At 38.2% G+C, this 25,953-nt stretch overlaps 1 protein-coding gene across 1 annotated transcript in view; it reads right to left on the bottom strand.

The window, feature by feature from the left end:
- The window catches only part of NYAP2 (neuronal tyrosine-phosphorylated phosphoinositide-3-kinase adaptor 2), a 283,964-nt gene that overhangs the window by 64,109 nt on the left and 193,902 nt on the right, over positions 1-25,953 (bottom strand). Inside the window, exon 4 of the mRNA XM_081575925.1 lies at positions 9,097-9,306. Coding sequence (XP_081432051.1) covers positions 9,097-9,306 — 210 coding nt within the window. The remainder of the gene's footprint in view (positions 1-9,096; positions 9,307-25,953) is intronic.

Raw genomic sequence — 25,953 nt, 5'->3', positions numbered from 1 at the left:
TGAATGCTACCCGAGTGGTTTGTGGTTCCTGTTGCATAATAACAATGAAAATAATAGGAATGACAGTTTCTATCTATACACAGGCTCCAAACAGTGATGCAACAATGACAGTTAAAAATCATGCTTTGAAAGGGCTAGAGACAGCAAGGAGAGGGTGAGATGAATGGAGAGTCTCATGTAAGCATATGCACTACCATATGTAAAATAGATAGCCAATGGGAATCTGCTGTAGGACTCAGGGAACTCAAACTGGGGCTCTGTAACAACCTAGAGAGGTGGGAACAGGTGGGAGGGAGATTCAAGAGGAAGGGGGCATAGGTATACCGATGGTTAATTCATGTTGATGCACGACAGAAATAAACCAATATTGTAAAGCAATCATCAATCAATTAAAATAAATAAATATAATTATGAAAAAATCATGCTTTGAAAAGTGGAATTGTAAAGCAAAAGGTGGGTGGGTTTTCACTTTTTTCTGTGACTTTTGGATTTTCAAGAAGCATACTGCAATCAAATAATAGTAATTAAAATTTCCATTTGATGGAAAACCAGCAAAGCTGAAACAGATCATGGCAGCTACAGTCAGTTCATGATTTCACACTGTACCCAAAGCCAGTGACTTAAAATGACACTCACTGAGTTTTGTTCTTGAGTTTATGGATCACTTGGGCGGTTTGTCTGGGCTGGACTGGGCTCATTCATGCATCCATGGTCAGCTCTGGGTCAGGTAAGCACTTCTGCTGTTTCATGCTGTGCTTTCTCACATGCCTGGGGGTTGGCTGGCTGAAGGCTGAAGACTCTTGGCTTTCTTCCATAGGTATCCCATTTCCCAATGGGCTAGTTCAGGTTTGTTTTCATGGTGGAGGTAGGGCTGGAAGCATTCATGGCCTCTTGAGGCTGAGGCTTATGACTGACACAAAGTCACCTCCATCTCATTCTGTTGGCCAATATAAGAAACGAGGATAACCCATATTTAAGGGGTAACAAATAGACCTTACTACTCGATAAGGAGTTATTAAAGCATGTCACAAAGAGTGTGCATTAAGGAAGATGGAAACGATTGGGACTGTTATTGCAACTATAAGGTGTCAAGCCATAAGAACAAATGGAGAAGAGTATAGAGTTTAGGAATTACACAGCCATATTAAACAGTTTACTACTAATGAGCTTCTAACAATAAATCTTTTTCAACCATACTTCAGTGAGTGAGCTGCACAGAACACTTTATCCCCTCTTATGTGCCTAGTTCTTACTAATCATGCTAGTACCAAATTTCACATCACTTTCTCAAGGAAGCCTGTCTGAATTACATTCCTTTTTAGATGAATAAATCATGTACCCAGAAAAGATCCTAGAAAAGACCCTGATGCTAGGAAAGATTGAAGGCAGGAGGAGAAGGGGACGACAGAGGATGAGATGGTTGGATGGCATCACCAACTCAATGGACATGAGTTGAGCAAGCTCTGGGAGTTGGTGATGGACAGGGAAGCCTGGCGTGCTGCAGTCCAAGGGGTCGCAAAGAGTGGGACACGACTGAGTGACTGAACTGAACTGAACTGTGCCCAGAATTCCCCCCTCATATCATTTATAAGAGTCTGTTAAACTTGACTTTCCTGTTAGAACATCTAACAGGATGTTAGATGTTAGAACACGAGCTCTGGAAGGAGGAGATCAGGTCTACCCCACTTACCCTGCATCCCCAGCACCTAGTCCCTGAATGGCACAGAGTAGATGCTGAATAAATGTTTGATAAATATACACAAAGGGAATGAATGACTGAATTAACAGATGAATGAATGTCAAGTTGAGTATTTATTAAAGAAATGTGCTCCTCTGTGGATATCAGTGTTTTCTTATGATTCCCATGTCCTTGCTAATCTGTATTTTTAAATTTCATTCATTGCTATGAAGCAGAAAAGAAACACTATGAGAGTTTAAGATTACTGCAAGCAAATTTTAAAGCCTGTACCTGATACTTTCTCCAAATTTCATAAATGCAGACTCAAGAGAATCCAAAAATGGCCTTTACATTGACTTACAGTCTTTGTCAGAAATGCTCAAATAAATGAGACAGGCTGTTGTGGTAGTTTCCCTATAGTAGTGGTCCTATAGCCAATTATATTCTGTGTGACTCAAGAAAACCTTATATTTGCAATGAGTTGAGCTTTCCAAAGGAAATATTCAGGTTTTGTCCTAGAAAAAAAGAATTGGAGATCTTTCTAATAAAACTGAATGGGAACAGCTATTACAAGTCAGATTTGTTCCAGACCTTCCTATACATTTCTGAGTTTAATCCTCACAACAACCTACATGGTGAGATTCCCTTTATCTTTTCTATAAAAATAAACTGGGGCATAGCAGTGTTACAAGTTATTAACACCAAAATATTAATTTACTAACACCACTGTAAAGCATGGTTTACATAAACAAAGAGGGAAGGCTGCATTGATTTATTATAGTTTGCCAGGAATTATTGTCCTAAATACTGTTCCACTATCCTCAGTCCTGCAGCCCAATGCATGCTTCTCGTGTGTTTTTCATTCTCTGAACTTGTGCACATGAGACTTTCTGGGTAGAAATATTTTTCAGTTATGGTTGCCTGGAGGTTTATCAGCAAAATTACCAGTTATCCCAGGTTATCAAGTAAAGTATGTTTCAGAACTTCAAGAGGAAAGCATATTTCTTATAAATCAACTAATACTCTCCAATTTTCAAAGACTACACTCTTGGGTTCAATTGTATATAGTTCCCTTTCTTGAATCCTAGTTTTCAGTTGCTTATATTAAATGGTTCCCATTCTGCCAAATCTTCTTCCCAGATATCCTATATACTCTTAGGCCTTTGGCTAAAACACTCACATCTTGTGATCTTTCTCATCTTCAAAGACATGATTAGAGTATGAATTAGAGTAGAAAACAACACTTGATCCTTGGAAGGAAAGCTATGACAAACCCAGAGAGCATATTAATAAAGCAGAGATATCACTTTGCCGACAAACGTCCGTATAATCAAAGCTATAGTTTTTCCATTAGTAACATATGCATGTGTGAGTTGGGCTATAAAGAAGGCTGAGCACTGAAGAATTGATGCTTTTGAACTATGGTGTTGGAGAAGACTCTTGAGAGTCCCTTGGACTGCAAGGAGATCAAACCATTCAATCCTAAATGAAATCAACCCTGAATATTCATTGGAAAGACTGATGCTGAAGCTGAAATTCCAATTCATTGGCCACCTAATGAGAAGAGCTGACTCATTGGAAGAGATCTTGATGCTGGGAAAGATTGAAGGCAGGGGGAGAAGAGGACAACAGAGGACGAGATGGCTGGATGGCATCACCGACTCAATAGATATGAGTTTGAGCAAGCTCTGAGAGATGGTGATGGACAGGGAAGTCTGATGTGCTACTTATCTTCCTCATCCCATGTAGAAAGTCCTCATTCTAGATTTCTACTCAATTAATAATAATAATAAGTGACTTTTCAAAAGACCTGATACAATCCTGTTTAAAGACTCAATGTTTCCTGTTAATCCCTCCATCCTTTTTCTAGCTTGCCCTAATTTTTTGTTCTCTGAATGATTTTAAAAGTAGAGATAATAATAAAAATAATGCATTCAATTATAATCTAATTAATTTACATTCAGTAGGGCCACACATGTCAAAAAGAAGCATAGTAATGTTTTAGAGTGGCAGAGATCATGTTTGTGTTTTATATACCCTATAATGTGTGTGTGTGTTTCTCTCCCAGAAAACATAACAGAGATGGATACAAGCTTAGAAACTACTTGTTGATTGATTTAGTTATTGAAATCTAAATTGCTGTTAGTGCAATATATACTGGTATAATTTCTACTTTTTCTCATTGTTTTCATGAGCATTGGGGTCCCAGGTCTCCACTACCTTCAAGACTACCCCCCCTGGGGAATTTTTGATTTACTAAACAACAGTGACTTGAAAAAAGTGCCACAGCAAACAGTGGCACCAATAATTAGAACTGAGATCTCCTGATACACTCATCTGCTTTACTTCAGCATTTCCTTTATTCCTCAGAAGAGCTGTTAAGAACAACCACTTCAAGAGACTAAACTACTTTTGTTAAAGCAAATAGTCTGTGACTGGTAGCAGTTTGTGTCTTTGTGTGCGTGCATGTGTGTGTGTGTGTGTGTGTGTGTGTGTGTGTGTGTGTGTGTGTTAGTGAGAGAGAGAAAGAACCAGAGGCAGAAAGTTGACTGACACAGAGAGGGGGGATTTAAAGTTGGAACTGCTGGGATTTTCACTCCTTTTGAGCATCAGGTGTAGAGTTGTGTAACTCCTTGTTTAGCGAGGAGGGTTATCACTCACAGTTCTACTGTAGTGCAGGAATAGTCCTCATCCAGTGCTCCCATATCAAGGGTACAGTAATGAAGAGGAAGTGTGAGGAGAAGAGGGATAAAGCATAGATACTGACTCACTCTCTTCTGTTCCAAAATAGCGAGCCCAACATGTTCTATTCACACAGCTATTTATCTAGTCTGGATAAAGGCCATCTCACTGATGGGGGTGATTCTTTAAGGAGTGTTCCATTTGTTTAAAACCCCAAAGGTGAGTGAACTTTATAATTCAAATAGTATACCTCTCCTTGCTAGTGGAACTATACTCTTTTCTAATATAGAATTGGCACATTTTAGGTCCTTTCTTTTTAGAAAAAATTAAAATTACCAACATAAGAAATATTTTCCTATCCTTCTTAGTATTCTAGCCTGGAGAATTCCATGGACTGTATAGTCTATGGGGTAGCAAAGAGTTGGACATGACTGAGCAACTTTCACTTTTCCTCTCAAAACTGGAATACGAGTAGGCTCGACAGATAGGATTTCAATGATCTATTGGGTTGGCCAAAACATTTGTTCTGTAATAGCTTATGGAAACCCAAATGAACTTTTGGGATAACCCAGTATTTGGGAAGCACGGACTTCTAAAAGTTCAATACTTGCAATGCTCTCTCAAGCACTATATCATGCTAATATGTTTCACTATCACTTAAGAAACCCTAACTGGCACGGAAACTGTATATGTAACTCTACATTTGCCCCTGCATTTCACATTTCTTGTAAAATGGATACAAAAATGTCTTTATCAAAATTGTAACAAAAATCTTTTCTTCCACCTTATTTACTTCCTTCATAATCTAAGATGGAGAGTGAGCAAAACGAAAGCTATCTGTGCTATTTCTTTGGGTCAGTAGACAATTTATCACTCTGCAAACAGAGCTTAAGGACCTAGAAGAGGAGATTTTTGGGTGCCATCAACTGAAAGAGATGCTTCAGGAGTTTTCAGTCGAAGAAAGTGAAAGCACATTATAAATTCAGTTTACACTCTGAATCTCATAGAAGAATCATATCAGAGTGTCAAAGACATATTACAGTTTACCCATTTTTATGCAACATGCTGTGTTCAGTAAAACTTCATTTGTGTATTATTTGATGGTTTTGTTTCCATTTGTTTCACAGGTTCTTCCTTCTCTGCCCACACTTAGAAATGTTTGGACTCCCCAGGGTACAGTTTCAGACTCCTCATCTCAGTTTCCTGCCCTCCTAGATTAGAATCATCCAGTTTTACGGTACCAGCCATGTCAAAGAGCCCTAGTCTCATTCTCTAACATCACTAAATCTCTTTAGCTCTAGATGTACAATTCCAATTGCATGCTAACTTCTCAGTTAGACGACCTAGAGCATTTCCATATTAACATCATGAAAATGTAAATACTGGCTTTCCCATCTTAACCTTGCTCCACATCTCATGTTGTCACAGAGAAGAGCAAACCTGACTCCTTATTGGATCTATTCCTTTAGCTCTATGCTCTGTTCTCCTGTCGTCTGTGCTCAGTCATGCTGACTCTGCACCTTTTGTAAACTAATTTTGCCTACGGGGCAAATATATTTGGTGCTAAGTCACTTCAGTCCTGTCCTAGTTTTTTGTGACCCTATGGACTGTAGCCCTCTAGGCTCCTCTGTCCATGGAATTCTCCAGGCAAGAATACTGCAGTGGGTTGCCATTCCCTTCTCCAGGAGATCTTCCTGATCCAGGGATCAAACCCAGATCTCTTATGTCTCCTGCTTTGGCAGACAGGTTCTTTACCACTAGTGCCACCTGGGAACCCAAGTTTGCCTATAGCCTGAAGTATATATACAAGATAGGACATTTTCAAGTATCTGATAATAGCTTCCCATTCATACAAAGGTAAAAAGTTACAGAACAGAAAATAACACTTGTCTTATTGGAGGTTTATAGGAACACATTACCAGACCTATTTGGACAGCTGCAAGTACAAAGGATTCTGGCACCAGGAAGCTGGCAGCAACCAACCACATTCGCTCCCTTTTCAGAATAAAAATAGCCAGAATTCTAACTTGGGGAAGATGGTTCTTTGGGACACTAGTCTACCATCTTCTGGGTCTGATGATTTTACTAGTAAAGTCACTATTCCTTGCCCCAACAACTCATCTCTCAATTTGTTGACCTGCCATGCAGTGAGCAGTGCAAGCTTGGACTCAGTAACAATGCTGACTATCTCTGTCTGAATAAATGGGCCTTAAAATGTACAAATAACTACAAAAGTCCACCACATAATGTGCCAAACCTAACCACAATGGGACAGAAAACTGTCCATTGCTTATGCCACACCCCCTGCAAATAGACTGTTGATTTCATCTACAGGTATAAAGCAGAGGTCTCTTTATGTAAGGGAAAGAAAGGCCCTCTATAAGCTCGTGGAAGTCCCTTCCTCTTCACTCAGTGATTGATCTAGAGGATGCTTCCCAGATTTGCCCAAGTAGATCAAAAAGAGAGTCTGTTGGAACGTGATACTCAAAAACATCTCCTCAGCTTGTGATCACAAAGGTACCATCCAGGGTAGCAAAAGAGAAGAGTTATAGGACAGAAAGTTTCTGGGCCCTCGATGATATCACTGAACAGTTACAAGAATCCTGAAACCGCCTACCTCCTGCTCCAGGGCTATGGGGTCTTAACAGAAGCCAGGGTTACTTTAGCCACTGTTAACTGGCACTCTGTGACTGAAAGAATTTCTGCTTAATGCACAAGGCCCTTCACGATTCTTGCTATCTGGTCCCAACCTACTTTGTGCTTTCTTCAGTAACCCTTCTGTAAATCGTCACAGCAAACGTGCTAGATCCCATCCTACAGCATCTCAGATTCTCATTTAGAAGGCAGACGTTTCTTCCATGTCCTCCTGGTGAGCAGGATTCTGATAGTTCAAGCTCTAGCTCAAAGTGTTACCTCTTCAAGCAATGATTTCATCTACCCACCAAACACCTCTCATTGTTTTCCCTGAAATCATACCCTCCCAAGAGAAATTAACTTATTTCTCCCTACTAGGTTTGCATATTATTTGTATACAATACATTCTATTCCAATGAGCACTCATCTGACCTGCACTTGCCTTTGATGCCCCAAATATAAAGATGTCTTACTCATCACTGTACTCACAGATCCTCAAACAGTGGCTGTTACATAATAAACATTTAGCTAATGCTTCTGGATTTTATAAAATATCTGTGGTCACAACAGGAGCAAATACTGTACATGTTTTGTTTTGGTTTTTTTTGGGTAGTGGCACAAGCTTAAACACTAAAAATATACTAATAATCAAAAACATTACTGATAATAATATATTAATAACCAAATAACTAAAAACAATACAACTAATAATATGCTAATAACAAAACAACCAAAAATATACCTTAATAATACACTAATAAATTAAAATGAATTACAATTCCCAATTGAATAGTGATGTCAACCTTCTTTGGGAGTGGCTTTTATCCTACAAAATTCCATTTGTTTCCTGTTTTTCTTCTTCATGACAAAATGAATAGATATCTTCTCATATACCTATAGATATTTATATTTTATGATCAAAAATCTATTTTTAGATTTCTACTAAATTCACATGTTCCTTCTCTGAAATTTGAACTCACGCTATTAAGTTGATGACCCATATGATATATGATACGGCAATATCACCAAAGCTTTTAGTTACATTTAAGTCTGAGGAAGCTATTGTTCTGCCTCGCCTGGCTAATGTTCTGGAAGCATCCTTTTCCCAATACATATATCATTCATTCTGTTCCAATTTTAACTTGTGCATGACAGTCAGAGACCCCAGGCTAAATTCACGCTAATTGCTTTCCAAGATGACTATCAGAGTTGAAAAGAACATTAAAGGATTGGTCTTTTCTTCAGAGTCCTAACACTCTTAAAGAATAGAAACCTGAAAACTATACAGGCGTCTGCCTGATTGTTGTTTATTTCAGTTGACAGTTTTCTGTGAATCCATCATGTCGATCAATCAATTCAAAGCACATATATTCTGTATTTTTAAAAATGTTGTTTAATAATATTTATCTATTAATATTGCTGCAATCCACAAGGTTGCAAAGAGTCAGATAGGACTTAGCAACTAAACAACAACAACAATTAACATTGCAAAATTGCATTTCAGATTTTAATTTCAACTTGTGAATTTAAGATATATTAGATTATAATTTTGTAACTCTTTCAACTTATACGGAAACATAGTACCTTGCCCAATGACCAGTTACTGTCTTCATCTTATGACATCAGATGCCTTATAATATTTACTCTCTCTACTGCCTTTCAGCCATCTTTGCTACATTTTTATTCTCCATGTTACTTCCTATTTATTTTCCCCAGTAGTCTAAAATTGTTTTTGAAGCAAAGGAGGCATAAACTCTAAATTACTTCAACTTTATAAATGAAAACTGCTTTAGATGAGCCCCTAGGGATTTTTTGCTTTGTTTTGTTTTTTAAGAAATTTAGTACAGATGGTTGGAATTGTCAGGGTTGCTGCATTGTACAGCTCTGAAAAGTACCATTCACTTCTCCATCATCCATGTGAAGAATGTTCCCTGGAGTGTACCACATACTGTTCCCTCCTTTTGTGCGAAGGGCTACTTACACTGTCTCTGTGAGTAGAGAAAAAGATACCTGCAGTTATGGTTTTCTAAGGGATAATTGCATAAAAAACAGTTTCTAGAGCCATGAGGACTTACCACTGGGGGGATTACTCTCTTTCTTACCTGAGCTGTGGTTTCCTGCTAGTAATGTGGGGCTCACGGAGCATCTTCCCAGTCTGCTGGTGACCACAGGTGGTCCAGGGGTCCCATCCCATTCCTGAGCTTTGACAGGCTCTCTGGAGGACGATGCCCCATGATGGCCTCTCTCTTTGCTGTCCAACTTTGGTATTGGCTCCGTGCTGTGGCTCCGAACCTTCAGCTCCTCTGTGGATTCTGTGTATTAACCAGAATTATATTCTCTTAAACAAAAGTCACATCCTCCCCAGATTTCTTTAAAAATTAAAGAATATTTAATTTTTTTCTAATTTCTAGAAAATATTTAATATTTTATAAAATATTTTAATGTATTTTTGGAAACTTAGGTGTGTTGGAGATGATAACATTTGAATAAATCAGGGACACATCACACAGGCCCATTTTTCTGAGCTTTGCAGGTTATCATTAGTGAGAAACAGTTATACCTTTGGCATGAAGAACCTCAATGAAGCTTGAGTATTCTTCAGTAACTCTTCCCTGGTGCAAATCTTCAAGGAAACTTCATAAAAGGCACTTTTACACTCCTTCTGTTTACGTTCTCATCTTCCATTCATTCTGCTAGCCCCCCTGTGACAGGAATTCAGCCCAGCCACTCTGCTACAAGTGCTTTTGCTAAAATCACCTAGTGCCTTTTAATTGGCAAATTTAGAAGACACTTTTAAGCCACTACTCTAAGTCATTACAATAAGAAAGTAATCAGATTAATCTCTGTATTACTCTCTTATTGATATTTTCAATTCTCTTGGCATCATTGATGGCCATTTTTCTGTGGTGTGTTGTCTAACACCTTTTCTGTGTCATTCACACCTTCTCTTCCTCCAAATGTCCCTTCCCTTTGGGTTGTGTTGACTAAAAAATACAGTCACAACCTGAAAGAATATATTCTTTCTATGATTTCATCCTCCAGGATTCTACCAGCAATTGTCTGATGGCTGGTGGTTTCTAAATAGTTTATGGAAAGGCTGGACCATTCTCCTGAGCTGTAGACTTATTTATCCAACTGCCTACTGGATGACTCCATCTGGATGTCCCTTAGATAAAACAAATTTAACATTTCACATACTGTGCTGACACCATTTCTAATTAAACTAATGATTCCTTCTGTTCTGCCAACCATCCAAGTTAGAAACTTATCTATCTCTGTTTTAACTGCTACTCTCCAACCCATCAGTCTGCAAATTCTACAGATTTTATTTGTGAATATCTTGTTTTACCTTCTGTTGCTTTCTATCGTGTCTATCTCAGCTGTTCTGGTTCAAGTTCTAATCATCACCAAACTTACCTCCTTGACTCTGTCCTTGACTTCTGAAAAAATAAGCTCCATATACTGCCAAAGTGATCTGTCTAAAATGCAAATTTGATCAAGTGTTTTTTCAGGGACTAGATGTGATAGCCATTCTGTAAGTCATATACATTAGTATTTAAAAGCACATATAGTTTGGAATTAACAGATACACACTATATAGTACTATAAGATTATACATATTATATACACTATATATAAAATAGATACCAACAAGGACATACCAGATAGCACAGGGGATTATATCAATATGTTGTAATAATCTATAAAGGAAGAGAATCTGAAAAGAATATATATATATATGAATATATAGATAGATATATAGATATTATGTATGTATGGCTTCCCTGATGGTCCACTGGTAAAAAACCTGCCTGCCAATGCAGGAGACGTGGGTTTGATCCCTGGGTTGGGAAGATTCCCATGTAGAAGGACATGGAAACCTACTCCAGTATTCTTGCCTGGGAAATCCCATGGGCAGAGGAGCTTGGTGAGCTACAGTTCACCGTGGGGTCGCAAAAGAGTCAGACACAACATAGCGACTGAACAACAACAAATGTAGAAATACATATGTATAATTATAAAAATATAGAAATACATATAAAAATGTATAACATTTCTATACATATGTATTTCTATATGTAGAAATGTATATATATAAATGTATATATGTATATAAACTATATATACATATATAAATTTCTATGTATAAATGTATACACATATATAAAACTGAATGACTCTGCTGTACATCTAAAACTAACACAACATTGTAAATCAACTGCTCTTCAATTTTTTAAAAAATAGCCTATGGGAAGTTTTTTTAAAATACAATCACTTCCTAATTTTTAAAAGAGCACATGTAGTAAATAAATATGGTTTAGGAGTGATACCAGCTTGCTACATTCGGAATAATGTTATTTCAGAGAACTGATGTGATAGTCGTTCTGTAGTGCACATAGATAAGTATTTAAAGACAAAAAACAAAAACAAAAAAAATGCAAATCTGTTCATAATGTATCCCTGGCTAAAATCCTTCCAGAAGCCTCTTGTTACAGAAGTATGTCTAAACTCCTTATGACCCACATGATTCTCCGTCTCATTCTTTGCCTCTTTAACTTTTTCACTTCCTACTTGAACACTGTATTCAAGAAACATCAATAAATTAGCTATAGCTTCTTCCTCTCTACTCCCTCTCCAATGAAAACAATGCTGGTTTCTATAGCTACTATCTCCTACCTCACCTGCATTGAAAACCCTTATATCCTTTCCTTTCATTAGAGAACTCTTTCCTCAGTCATCTTTACTCAGTTTAAGTATCCTTGAAGCCACCCTACCCCATATATAGCCCATGGTGGGATAACATCTCTGTACTGACATTGTCTTGTATCATTTTTTTCTGTGTACTTGCTCTTCTTAAAAGGCCCCAAGTTCTTTAAAGGCAGGATCTGAGTGTTGATTTTTGCTTTTTTTCCCATTAGTGTCTCTAGCTCTTAGAATATTGCTCAGTGGGTATGTAACTAACTCATTTATGGAGTAGTTTTCCTAAATCCTCTGGCATCTTGCCAATGTGTGTAGGAAATACAACATTCCTAATGGAACAAGGGGATCCAGTGAGCGATACAAATGTATTCAAGTGGCACAGAGCTAACGGTATTTTCAAAACTCTAATTACTTGACAATCACAAGCTGTAAAATTTGCTAGGTTGAAAGTTTAATTCAAATAAAGAATCTTTGAGAAAGACTATAGTGAACAGTGACAGAATAGGTTCAGAGAAGCTGTATTTTGTTTTCTTTGCATGTAAGTTCAAACACTCATCATCTTCCAGCAGTGTGATAAGACAAATGTCACACTTTGGTTCCCTGTTATTTGAATCTGTGGGGCAGAGATAGAATAGTTTGTAATATAGTAAGCAGCTGGGAGAGGGATTTGAGAGGCCCAGCTGGAATCCTTAGCCACTGTGGACACATGGCTGGTGACCCATGACACTGAGCCCTTGGTTTTTTCTCTTGGAGCTCTGCTTTGCTTAACTACAAAATGGACATAAGACCAGCCTTGCCTAACTTTCCCAATTTAATTTGAAGGATCTAATCATATCCTACATTTTTAATATTTTAAAAATGAAACAGGGTGACACATGTAAAAAGTAGTATTCATTTAAAAAAAAAACTGTGGCAATTTGTCCTTCATGAATTTATTTATTCTTTCTATGTTTGTTTTGGATAATCACTGAGAGACTGAACATACAGATGTAAACTTGCCAGACCACATATAAAAATAGAATTCTAGCTGATTATCTACAATAACCAGTCTAGAAAGCTAACCTGCAATGCATAAGTCAGACTTGTAGAGACTTTGGACTGCTCTCTCTAGCAAACTGTAACCTGTATAAGAATTGGCCCAAAACAGACAGGATTTGATTAAAAACTGTCAGCTTCCCCAGTTTTTATCCCTGCTTTTAACATAGGACCAAACAGAGAAATTCAAATATGTTCCCCTAACAATGACATATGATAGCCTGCTTCTGGGCTTTCCAGATGGCTCAGTGGTAAATACCCACCTGCTAATGCAGAAGACATGGGTTCGGATCCCTGGGTCAGAAAGATCCCCTGCAGAAGGAAATGGCAATCCATTCCAGTATTCTTGCCTGGGAAATCCCATGGACAGAGGAGCCTGCCAGGCTACAGTCCATGGGGTCACAAAAAGTAGGACAGGACTTAGCAACGAAACAACAACCCTGTCTCTAGGTTAGGTTGCCTGCAACTCGCCTACGTCAACTGCCTCCACTGGGGGTATACCTGAAGCAGTCCCTTTTTCCCACTACAAAGCTTTGCACTCTTCTCCCTACCTTGAGTCTCTGCCAATCCTGGTGGCTGACTGCCTTGCTACAGCAAAGTCTGAATAAATAGCCCTGTGTGTTTTCATTTGTGTGGTCTTCACTAATTTCCACATTACTGAGGTCCCTTCCAGCATCAAAATGCTATGCAGTTGTATAAACACTTGTCAAAAATATAATTCTATGAGACAGAACGTAAACCAGGAGGGCAGTTCCATAAAACAACCTCAGAAAGGTCCCTGCACCCATATATAAGCTTAAGTCCCAGTTATACTGAAATCAAGCATAAGAAAAAATATTTTCAAACTAATACATCCCAGCAATTAATTACAGCAAGACAATTTAACCAACAATTGCTTTTCTGTGCCCTGAGTCAAATGGAATAAAACGAGTATCAGAAAAGAACATCCTAGACTATTTCCAAGCTGTTTATTCACAGTTTCAAAGAAAATGTGACTCTGGCTTCCCAATGTCACAGCCTCAGAACCTAATGACCCATCTGTTTCACCTCACTTTCTCTTCCAGATTTCAAAGTTAACATTGGGATGTTTGCCTTATTATCACTTTCTAGGTTTTATTCCCCTGCCATCACTAAGCAGTTAAAATTTTTTCTTCTCTCTCTCGTGGGTGCACGCGCACACACACACACACACACACACACACAGAGTCTTCAACCACTGGAACTGAAACTAACCAAACTTAGAAAAAAAAATGCTCTAATTCATCATTGGGTTCAATATTGTTCCTACAGATTCGGACACTATTTTAAATATGAAAGGCTGAGGATGTATGTCAAGCCTCTCCCCCATACCAGTCTCAAGTTTCTTTGTTCTCATTCAAATTATTCTCTTACAGGCACCACGGAAGTGTCACCTTGGTCTCAAACCTCAACTAAATAAAAGCCCAATACAGCTTTGGGAACAAAAAGGGTGTTTTTTTTTCTTTTCTCCTTTCTTTGTTTTCAAGTCACAGAGGTTAGACTTCGGTGAATTTTGGCAGGTATATTTAGGGAAACCTGAACAAAATACTTGCAGAAATCATACTACTCAGCCTTGTGCCCCTGTACCTTCACATCTAAGTAGAAGGCAAATCTGAAAAATCAGTAGGAAAATCATAAATGTATTATTGAGCATTTTACTGGGGAGTAAACCAGGTTTGCCATGGATGTTCAAGAACAGCTTCCTACAAAATACATTCCCTAAATAAAATAAAAACGAATCTTTAGAATAGCTGTTGAACAGAGACAAATGGAAAGTAGACAATTAGACTAAGAAATACTGAAGCCCAAAGAAATCTATTCAGAGGAATAAGGATATGTTTATCTATATCCATATCTCTCAATGTTTTCTTAACACCTATTGAAAACAAAATTGATTTTAGTAACAAGCTTTCCTAAACAAAATGAATGTTAGGTACCATGGTACATTTCTGTGTGGAAACTAGGTTCTTTCAGTGATCACAGTTAAGCTCCAGCATGTAGCAAGAAGTAAACCACAAAGAAATTGGTCATCCTCGACCATGGGGTGTTGACTATTGATCTAAACGTCTGATTCTCACACTGAAATCTCATCTTACTATATAAAAGCATATATTAATGCATTGCATTGGTCTTTCAGACTGCGTGTTTTACATATTATTGTCTTAAATGTTTTACAGTGTTTTGGTTGAAGACTCATAAATAAGGTTACAAGATCAGGAGTCATCATTTCATGATCAACATATTCTCTACAGGATGTCAGTCCATCACTCTTCCTGCTGCTAACTCTGAAGTCCTTTCTCAAAGTTTTCCCATTTCTCTGCTGCTTATGTTGTCTAATGGCAACCCACTCCAGTACTCTTGCCTGGAAAATTCCATGGATGGAGGAGCCTGATAGGCTACAGTCCATGGGGTCGCAAAGAGTCGGACAGGACTGAGTGACTTCACTTTCACTTTCAGTTTATGTTGTCTCTGAGCCTATCTTTGTCTCTCCAGCTTCTAATTCATTCCTCTCTCTTTTCTTCCCTGGGCCACCTACAGCCACATGGCTCCCTGGATGGGTGTCAAGGCTTTCCCCCAGATCCGCTGCCCACCAGACACTGAGTTTTCCCTGAATCTTTGTTCATTCTTCCTCATCAACATTCAGTCTCTCAACAGTGACACAGCACTAAAGATTCTTACAAATTTCCACCACCTAATAACCTCTTTCAAGCTCTAGCGACAAAGAAAACAATTTGTTCTGATGGACCATTACCTGTGGCTGTCTGGGGAACCACAATGGATTAAAATGGACAGTTTCATTGTCTCTCCAAAGTTGTTTTTTAGGTTGGAAAGGTCATGTAATTACTAATTTACACATATGATCTTCCCACCAGACCATAAACTTCTTAAGACTAAAAACTACATCTTTCATGTTGGTACTCAATATCAAATAGACATCAATGAAAATCAAGGGGATGAATGAATGTATCCCTGTTTCTTCACTCAGGACAGTGAGCTTATTAGTGTTTAAGTCCCAGATGTAACCCTATCTTAGACCATGACTCAGCCTCCCCACCAACCTTTCCAAACTCAGCCAGCACATGGACCACAGCAGGAAACAATAACCCTCACTGACAAACAAAATTAATTCCTGTAGCCAAAATTATTGTTTTTTTTGTCAACCCATACATGTTTTTTATTGACTGGCTAATGCTAGACCAGAAAATAAGTAATCTGTCTGTGAAAATGAATATTTATTTGTAAATATGACCAGTAAACACTGTTTTCTTGGAGAGACATAAGATTACTTTATTTTGATTTTCTTTTTTTGCAATATTTAAAACGATTAATTTACCTTGTCACCTAACCATATGGGGCTTCTACTCTAAGAGAGAGAGAGAGAGAAATAAATTACATGAACTAATACAGGTGGTATTTGAGCTCTGGTATGAACAAGGAGAGATGGTGGGGTATAATGAAAGGGCCTGATACCTCATTTTCTTAGTAGAGTGATCAAGGAATCTTGATTGAATAGTGGTTCAACAAGTGGTAAAGGGGAGGATGAGGATAGGCTAGATGAGTTTTGTAACCCAGGGTAAACTAACTGTCCAGTATCCATGCAAGTTGAAAGAAGGAAGGAAGGTCTATGCAGCTAGAGCAGAGAGGAGAAGAGGTGAGAGCTATTGGGTTGGCCAAAAGGTTTGCTTAGGTTTTTCCATAGATAGTATGGGAAACGAACAAACTCTTTGACCAACCCAATACTAAATGAGGTGGAGGGAGAGACTGGGATCAGATGTGCAAGATCTCCTCAGGGAAAGAGCTTCATTGCAAATTCTGAGAGCAAAGCAAAACAATTGAATTTTTTTTTTATAGGGATAGACAAAATATATATATACATATATATGTGTATATATATATATATATATATAAAGACATAAAATATTATGCTAGTTGAAGCTTAGAGGAGGGACTGATGCCTAGTCTTCTAATTAATTCTTTGTCCTTGATTTAAAAAAATCTGAAGAGGGAAATTTCATGGAAATTAGGGTTTTGAGTGGTTCTTGCCAGATTTTTCCTAATGGAGTGATATGTTACCCCAGCCTAGATTTCATTTCAGTCTACAACATATTCTAAAAATTTGCTTCTAGCTCAGCTCCTCCTCTCTCTGCATCCCAACACCAACCAGCTTGCTGAAACCTCACGCTCTGTCAACAAATGTGTTCACACAGGCGAAACACAAAGTCTGCATGCCATAAACACCTACAACTCTTAATGGACTATAGCTATTATTAACAAAATGTTTCTACAGGTATATAAGTTGGGAAAATGCTGGGCTAAACAATGTTAAATAGCTTTGCTCTCTTAAGATTTCTTCAAGTCTTTTAACAAATTTTTGTACATTGTCCCTGTCTAGGAGGCTGCTATAATCTGCAGAGTTTCTTGAACTTATTTTTTAGAGCACTTGTTTGTTTGCTTGCTTGTTTTTCCCTATTCCAGAAAAAAATCTCATGGCTTCTACAGCCTCACAGAAGGCACTCTGGAAAATTCATAGGTGGTCCCCAGACAGTTTGCTGTTGGTTAAGATGAAGCAGAAATTCAGATTCAATCTGATCCTGTAACATATTTTTAGAGAAAAACTTAAACTCTGGTATGTAATTGAAATTTCCAGTTATTTACTTTTTTCCGTCTCTTTTCTGCTCCCACAGCTGTGAACCCGGACTGTGCCCTCCCCTGCTGTTGCTGTTCAGTTGCTAAGTCTTGTCTGACTCTTTGCCACCCCATGGACTGTAGCATGCCAGCTCTCCCTGTCCTTCACCAACTCCTGGAGTTTGTTCAGACCATGTTCATTGAGTTGGTGATGCCATCCAACCATCTCATCCCCTGTCATCCCCTTTTCCTCCTACCTTCAATCTTTCCCAGCATCAGGGTCTTCTCCAATGCCCTCTCCTGACCTCAATTCATTTGTTGCAGCTTAACACTGAATGTGACTATCTTTGGAGAGTCAGTCTTTAAATAGGTAATTAAGGTAATGAGGTTATAAGGGTGGGATCCCAATCCAATATGACTGGGATCTTCTTTGTAAGAAGAGGAAGAGACACCAGGGATGCATACCTACAGGGAAAAAGCCACGAGAGGACACAGTCAGAAGGCGACCGTCTGCAAGCCTAGAAGAGAGGCCTCGGGAGAAATCAAACCTCTTGATACTTTGAGCTTGGACTTCTAGCCTCTAGAACTCTGAGAAATAAGCTTCTGTTGTTTACAAGTCACCCAACTTGTAATATTTTGTTATGGTAACCCCAGAAGACTAACATACAGACTGTACATGAAATCTTGATCTAGTTCTGTCATTCTCTGGATTTTTCTTAGGGTAGGGAGAGATTTGAAGAAATTAGTGGAAGAAAACAGATGTTTGTTGAGTAACTGCTCTGTGATTACATAATTCTCATTTTACTGATGAAGAAACCAACACACACTGGTAAATAATAAAGCTGAGATGTGATTCCCAATCTGTCTGACTCCGAATACTGTCTTGACTCCTAGTATGGCACATTCTCTTTCTGAAATCTTCTTTATTTTTAAAATGTGAGTATCATGCTGTTCACTTACTCTGGGCCAGAGAAGAGAAATGATGTGCATAGACCAGCCCTCAGAAATGACTGTTTTAGGCATTTCTCTTCAGCCAATGCTGTGGCCTGCTTTGTTCAATGAGAATTATTCATGAAGGCAATCACTGTCTTTCTTATCTGCCACAGAGGAAGTGTGGGCTGTGAATATGATCAGTAGAAGCCCATATTTATCACTCAACCATAAAGCCCTGGTCAGTATAATAATAGGCTTCCCAGGGAGCTCAGTGGTTAAAAAAAAAAAAAAAAATCCGCCTGCCAATGCAGAAGATGTGGGTTTGATCCCAAGGTTGGAAAGATCCCTTGAAGGAGGAAATGGCAACCCACTCCAGTATTCTTGCTTGGGATATCCCGTGGATAGAAGAGCCTGGTGGACTATAGTACATAGGGTTGCAAAGAGTTGTACATGACTGAGCAACTGAGCATGCATGCATTATGCAATATAAAATCACTTTTAAGGACATTTCCAAATCTCAAATATCATCATGTTATTAACACTGTAATATCATTGAGTTTTATGTCTTTTATTTGGAGCAGATTTAAATAAAGACAGTGTCACCCTTAGCCCTGGGCAACCAGGGCCCCTGTCGTGGGCACTACTCCTTGGAGGATCTCATTCTGATTCTCCTCCTATTGCACTCTCACCATAGCACAAGGGGTCCAAGAGGCCAAGAGCCTGTGTCCATCCAGAACCTCCTTCCTCTCCTTCTAGAACTTTCCTCACAGACCTTGAACCTCTGAACTTCTTGTGTTAATAGCCCCAAGTTGGCTTCCATGCGTTTTCCTTGGGGCCATCCTCCCCAAAACTGATCCTGTCTAACAACAAACTTTCATTCTGACAAAATAGCACAAGCAAATACTTTCAACAAAGGGTAGACAGGAACGTTTCAGGTTAGTTCAATCTGTCTAGAGAGGCCTTATATTAGGAAAGAATGGGGCCTGAATTTACATAGAAAAGACGAAGTAAGGAGGGTTTTGAGTGACAGTCTTCAGAGTTTGTATTTATTTTGGAGGAGAAGAGTAATGGTGATGCCATCAGTATTAAAGGAAGGTTCTCCAGGAGAAGTGTGCAAGAACCAGGAGAACAATGTGTAAGGAGTTCTCTCAGGTCAGTGGCTTATAATCAGCACCATCTTATCTCTGGGCACAGGAAATCCCCAGAACTCCAGAGATCACTATCTTAGCGTTCTGATGTCACCAACTTCTTAAACATCTTTTTCATTGAATTGTACAGACATAGATACAAAGATGCAGAAACATAATCTATTTCGTTGCATATTTTTTATAAACAATTTTTAGAGTTTGCATCCAAAGCAGATGAATTTGTGACTATCTACCAGATGAAGATCATTTTTTAATTCAAAATATATCATTTGTTCAAAGACAAGATAATCATTTTTTTTTAAATCAACCTCATTGTCTGCTCTTAATCTGATGTCAAGATATAGAGAGAAATACTAGACAAGGTTACTTTGAGATTTCATTAAATAACTACTCTGAACCCAGAGTCAATTCTCTGCATATTAAAAGTGAAACATAATTACGGAAAGTGTCCTTATTGTTCAACAATCCTTTTTACTTCAGAATAGTGCATAAAATGCAAATGTCTCCCTACAATTTACTACATTAAATATTTATGCCCACAGCTCTCTACAGCACCCATAATGTCAATGGAGGTCTTTCCGTTCTACTTTCCCATTTAAAATCTGACAAGACTGCAGCTCCGCTTAGTTCCTTCTCCATCCAGTTCTTCACATATGGGATAGAAAAGCTACCAACAAAATCTCTTAGAGGACAAAGGGAAAACTAAAATATTTGACAATTCTAAAATACAGAGTTTTAGGGTTATAAAATCTTTAAACCTGGATCAGTCACAGATTCTGGCTTAGGATGTTTTAAGCTATCTATATCTTTTGACAAATTCCAGCATCGTATGCAGTTACAGAAGACCTGACACTAGTGTCATGCTTAAGTAGGACACAAGGCAGCAAATTACCATAAAGCTAACAATCTAAAAAAGAATCTTCTCGAAGAAAGGAGGCCACAGGGACACGAACATATGTGAGCTTTACATTTTTCTCCTCTTACTGTCCTAGTCACAGTCATGCAGAATAGAGGCTGGCATAGAACAGAGATCTGTGGATTTAATTATTTGGGAAACTTGACCTAGGTAATGGTTCTGCCCTCATTAAGAGGACACTAGGTATGCTCTTTTAGTTTCCCTGCTTCTGTGAATTCATGTCTCAAATAAAGGATTCCACAGCATCTCTAAGATGCCTTCTGGATCTGAAATTCCATGGAAAAAAAGAGTCCAAAATTATGCACTTGTTTCCTCAGTTTAAAGTGAAATAGGGCTTATGTGCACTGAAACATATTACAGAAATGCTACTTGATGACAGTGACCCACTATTCAAGGACAATATTCTTAAAGTATGATCTGGGCTTGTTTTGGAGAGATTTTTCAAACTAATTAATGATACCTTAGTATAGGACAAAAGAGGGCAGGTCTTACATACAAAATATCCTTAGGTGCTACTGACAGCATGAAGAATCACACAGCCCACATGCGGAAGAAATAATGCCAAGCCCAAGCAGAAGTAATAATGGGAAAAGTAGAATAATGAACAATGGCTGTAATTTGAATTGCCCTTTACAAGCTATTCAAGAGGATGTGGCTTTATGAGCAGAACTGCTGCTCATTAAGTCCACTGGAAAAAGTAGACCAGGTACCAACTGGATGCAATGAATCCGCATTAACTTTTTCTTGTACAAGGAAGAAAAATGTGGAATTCTATTCATGTATCTACCATTTTTGTTTCTATTTTTTAAGTGGCAGACTAACCCTTTGAACAATAGGAAAAACGAATGACTAGCAAGATCCAAGCCATACTCTGTTACCAGACATAGGAAGATTGGGAGGACTTCTGTAATATAGAACATTTTTATGTGTCCTTAAGACTGAGTTAATGTGCACAGGAAATTACTATTAGACATTTGGGAAGTTCCTGTTACATGGGTTATTACCACTTTTTAGAGAAATGGCCTGAATGTTGTTGGAAGATATAAAATCCATACTAATAATGCAGTGCCTGGATTCATACCAGCAATTTGGAAACCAAGTACAGAGGGTTCATAGCTCTTAATGTCATGATCTGGGAAGTCTCAGCCATAGCATTTTACAGTTTAAACAGAGTTGTCTTTGGGATTATGAGACCTTGGGTACCAGTTCAAACTAAGTCCCTAATTAACTGTGAGGCCTTGAGCAGATCGCTTTCCCCTCTGAGCCTATTTGCTTGTCTTTAAATGAGGCATCTGAACTCAGGGATCATCAGGTTTAGGAGTCTATTGATAAATACAGAATACTCTCTATACTGCAGGTTTCAATCCTGACTGCCTGTTGGACACTCTCGGAGAGACTTCAAAAAGTATCCATGCCTGGGCCACAATTAAATCACATCACTGAGTGTGGGGCCGAGAACTTAGTCATTTTTAAAAGCTCCCCGAGAGTTTTGAAAATAAAGCTGGTTTAAAATCACTGTTCTATACTTAACTGAATGTTTGTTTGTTAGTTTTTAAAGCAACATTTAATATACTTTCCATTATTCTTTTTGTGAGCTTCCCAGGTGGCTCAATAGTAAGAATTGGCCTGCTGATGCAGAAGACACAGGATCGCTTCCTGGGTAGGAAAGATCCCCTGGAGAAGCAAATGGCAACCAACTCCAGTATTCTTGCCTAGAGAATCCCATTGACAAAGGAGCCTGTCGGGCTACAGTCCATGGGGTTGCAAAGAGTGAGACATGACTAAGGGACTAAACAACAGAAGTAGCATTCTTTTTGTAGACTAGCTTGGTCCTTTATTTCCCAAGTTCCGCCTATTTTGACTGAAAACATTTTCATTACCCTTCTTTACCCAAGAGAAATGAAAAAGAGCTGGAAAAAAGACACTCATCTGTTTTATATTTATTAGAATTCTTTGGAAAAAATTTGTAGGTGGAGAAAAATATTTGATCACATCAAGTTTTTAGATGATTGCTATTGTTTTTCCTTTATATCTTTCTTCTGTCCTTTCTTTCCTTTTCTTTCTCTCTTTCTCCCTCCCAGTTATGATTATTTCCTATCTTCATAAATAAGGAAAGATTGAATTGCCAAAGCTAACAACACATACAAGCAACCAGGGAGTGGTTGAGAATTTGTTGCTGAATTTTTATTCCTTTACTTAGCTTTTTCATCTAGACTGCCTTATAAATGACACAGAAACCAGCAATTTAAGGAATACAACCAACTTTTTTATATAACCTGCCGAACAATATCAAAAGATTAAAAAGTCATCAATTGAAGATATCCAAAACCATCATAACTTACTTCTCAGTGTTGTCTGTTTTCTATGATTTTTTCAAAAGATCATAGTTCCCTTTTTTTTATTTTTGAAGGAGATACAAGCTTTTTCACAAGTAGGTGGGAGATGTGTGGGTAACTGAATATACGCACAGGTGCAAATGACTTTAATTAAGACTCAAATCATTTTAACAGGCAGATGGAAAAATGCTTCAGTCTTCTTTTAAAGTAACAGAGGCATTCAGGCACTAAAAATATTAATGCATGGAAAGAGAAAAATATAATTTATATTCTTCCTAAAAGGTATAATTCTGAAAATACATTCATAAATATTTCTGAAGCAAACATTAGATGGTATGAAGAAAAATCTCTTCATCAAAAATGTAATACAAATAATTAATTTCTATCAAAATAAATGCAAAAGAGTATTGTTGAAACCACAGCTACTAATAGCCATATTTGGGGGATTAAAGGAGTTAGCTATTAAAGTTTTATAAGAAGAGCATAGTAGGACTAGCAATCTTTTTAAGGATAATATAAGATTGCTACAGAAATCAATGTATATTGTACATTCTTGATTTTAAATCACAGAGCCTTTAGATAAACAAACAGAGAAAAATTGTGTTTGGGAAACATTGTTGGATAATCTTGCACTGTTAACCGTATTATTGGGGAAAATATACATATAAATTTGAAAAGAGAAAAAAAAACACATGTGTTTGGGGATATTATCAGTTATCTAGGTTTGATTTCCGCCCCCCCTAAAACATTATTTTAAATGTAGCTAGTCAAGAAGATGAAGTAATGCTAGAAGTAAACTAGTAGAAATATATGTAAATGTTGCTTTCTTAATACTCGAAGAAAGGCAATGCCAAAGAATGCTCAAACTACCGCACAATTGCACTCATCTCACATGCTAGTAAAGTAATGCTCAAAATTCTCCAAGCCAGGCTTCAGCAATACGTGAACCGTGAACTTCCAGATGTTCAAGCTTGTTTTAGAAAAGGCAGAGGAACCAGGGATCAAATTGCCAATATCCACTGGATCATCGAAAAAGCAAGAGAGTTCCAGAAAAACATCTATTTCTGCTTTATTGACTATGCCAAAGCCTTTGACTGTGTGGATCACAATAAACTGTGGAAAATTCTGAAAGAGATGGGAATAACAGACCATCTGACCTGCCTCTTGAGAAACCTGTAGGCAGGTCAGGAAGCAACAGTTAGAACTGGACATGAAACAAAAGACTGGTTCCAAGTAGGAAACGGAGTACGTCAAGGCTGTATATTGTCACTCTGCTTATTTAACTTATATGCAGAGTACACAGTGAGAAACGCTGGGCTGGAAGAAACACAAGCTGGAATCAAGATTGCCAGGAGAAATATCAATAACCTCAGATATGCAGATGACACCACCCTTATGGCAGAAAGTGAAGAAGAACTAAAGAGCCTCTTGATGAAAGTGAAAGAGGAGAGTGAAAAAGTTGGCTTAAAGCTCAACGTTCAGAAAACTAAGATCATGGCATCTGGTCCCATCACTTCATGGGAAATAGATGGGGAAACAGTGGAAACAGTGTCAGACTTTATTTTTCCTGCTGATGGTGATTGCAGCCATGAAATTAAAAGACGCTTACTCCTTGGAAGGAAGGTTATGGCCAACCTAGATAGCATATTTAAAAGCAGAGACATTACTTAGCCAACAAAGGTCCGTCTAGTCAAGGCTATGGTTTTTCCAGTGGTCATGTATGGATGTGAGAGTTGGACAGTGAAGAAAGCTGAGCGCCACAGAATTGATGCTTTTGAACTGTGGTTTTGGAGAAGACTCTTGAGAGTCCCTTGGACTGCAAGGAGATCCAATCAATCCATCCTAAAGGAGATCAGTCCTGGATGTTCATTGGAAGGACTGATGTTGAAGCTGAAACTCCAGTACTTTGGCCACCTGATGGGAAGAACTGACTCATTGGAAAAGACCCTGATGCTGGGAAAGACTGAAGGCAGGAGGAGAAGGGGACGACAGAGTATGAAATGGTTGGATGGCATCACCGACTCGATGGACATGAGTTTGAGTAAGCTCCGGGAGTTGATGCTGGATGGGGAAGCCTGGTGTGCTGCAGTCCATGGGGTCGCAAAGAGTTGGACATGACTGAGCAACAGAACTGAATTGAACTGAAACTCTTTGTATTTTAGCTTGCCTGTAATATGGAATTAAATAAGATTATTTCTATGACCCAGCAATTATTTATTGAGCACCTACTGTGTGATTCATGGTCTAATGACAAGAGAGTAGAAAATCAATAATTTTCTTTTCTATTTGTTCTTTTTGAAGACAAGAAAAGTATAAGATATAAAAATTCTTCTCTGGAATTTTCTTGTGGCAACTTCATTGCATTTCTCAGTTTCTCTCTTTCCCTCTGTTCCTTTCTCCCTCCCTCCCTCCCTTCCTTCCTTCCTTCTTTCCTTCCTTCCTTCCCTAACTCCCTTTCTTTCTATTTTGTTCCAGTTTCAGCCAATCTAACCTGTTGGTGCAGAAATAATTGTGGTTTTGCATTGTTGTACCTTGCAGTTTGATATTGGAAGACATGCTTAAGTAAATGTGGTTATTTTATACATCATTTTAATGAACATTTCTTGCTTTAATTTTTTTCCTATTGACTTATTACTTGTTGTTTATTTTATATTTATTTTAGACTGTAGAAATGATGTTAGACAAAAAGCAAATTCAAGTGGTTTTCCTATTCAGGTTCAAAACGGGTCTTAAAGCAGCAGAGACAGTTTGCAACATCAACAACACATTTGGCCCAGGAACCACTAATGAACATACAGTGCAATGGTGGTTGAAGAAGTTTTGCAAAATAGACAAGAGTCTTGAAGATGAGGAGCATAGTGGGCAGCCATTGGAAGTCAACAATGACCAATTGAGAGCAATCATTGAAGCTGATCTTCTTACAGCTACATGAAAAGTTGCTAAAGAGCTCAATGCTGACCATTCTGTGGTCATTCGGCATTTGAAGCAAGTTGGAAAGGTGAATAAGTTCAATAACTGGGTGCCTCATGAGCTGACTGCAAATCAAAAAAATTGTCGTTTTGAAGCATCGTCTTCTCTTATTCCATGCAATGATGACAAACCATTTCTCAATCGGATTGTGACCTGCAATGGAAACTGGACTGTATATGACAAATGGTGATGATCAGCTCAGTGGCTGGACCAAGAAGATGCTCCAAAGCACTCCCCAAAGCCAAACTTACAAGAAAAAATGATCATGGTCACTAT

Source organism: Giraffa tippelskirchi, chromosome 3 (assembly GCF_054371585.1).
Source record: "Giraffa tippelskirchi isolate mGirTip1 chromosome 3, T2T-mGirTip1v1.2.pri, whole genome shotgun sequence".
Lineage (NCBI taxonomy): Eukaryota > Metazoa > Chordata > Mammalia > Artiodactyla > Giraffidae > Giraffa > Giraffa tippelskirchi.
This window is presented reverse-complemented; position numbering and strand designations above follow the sequence as displayed.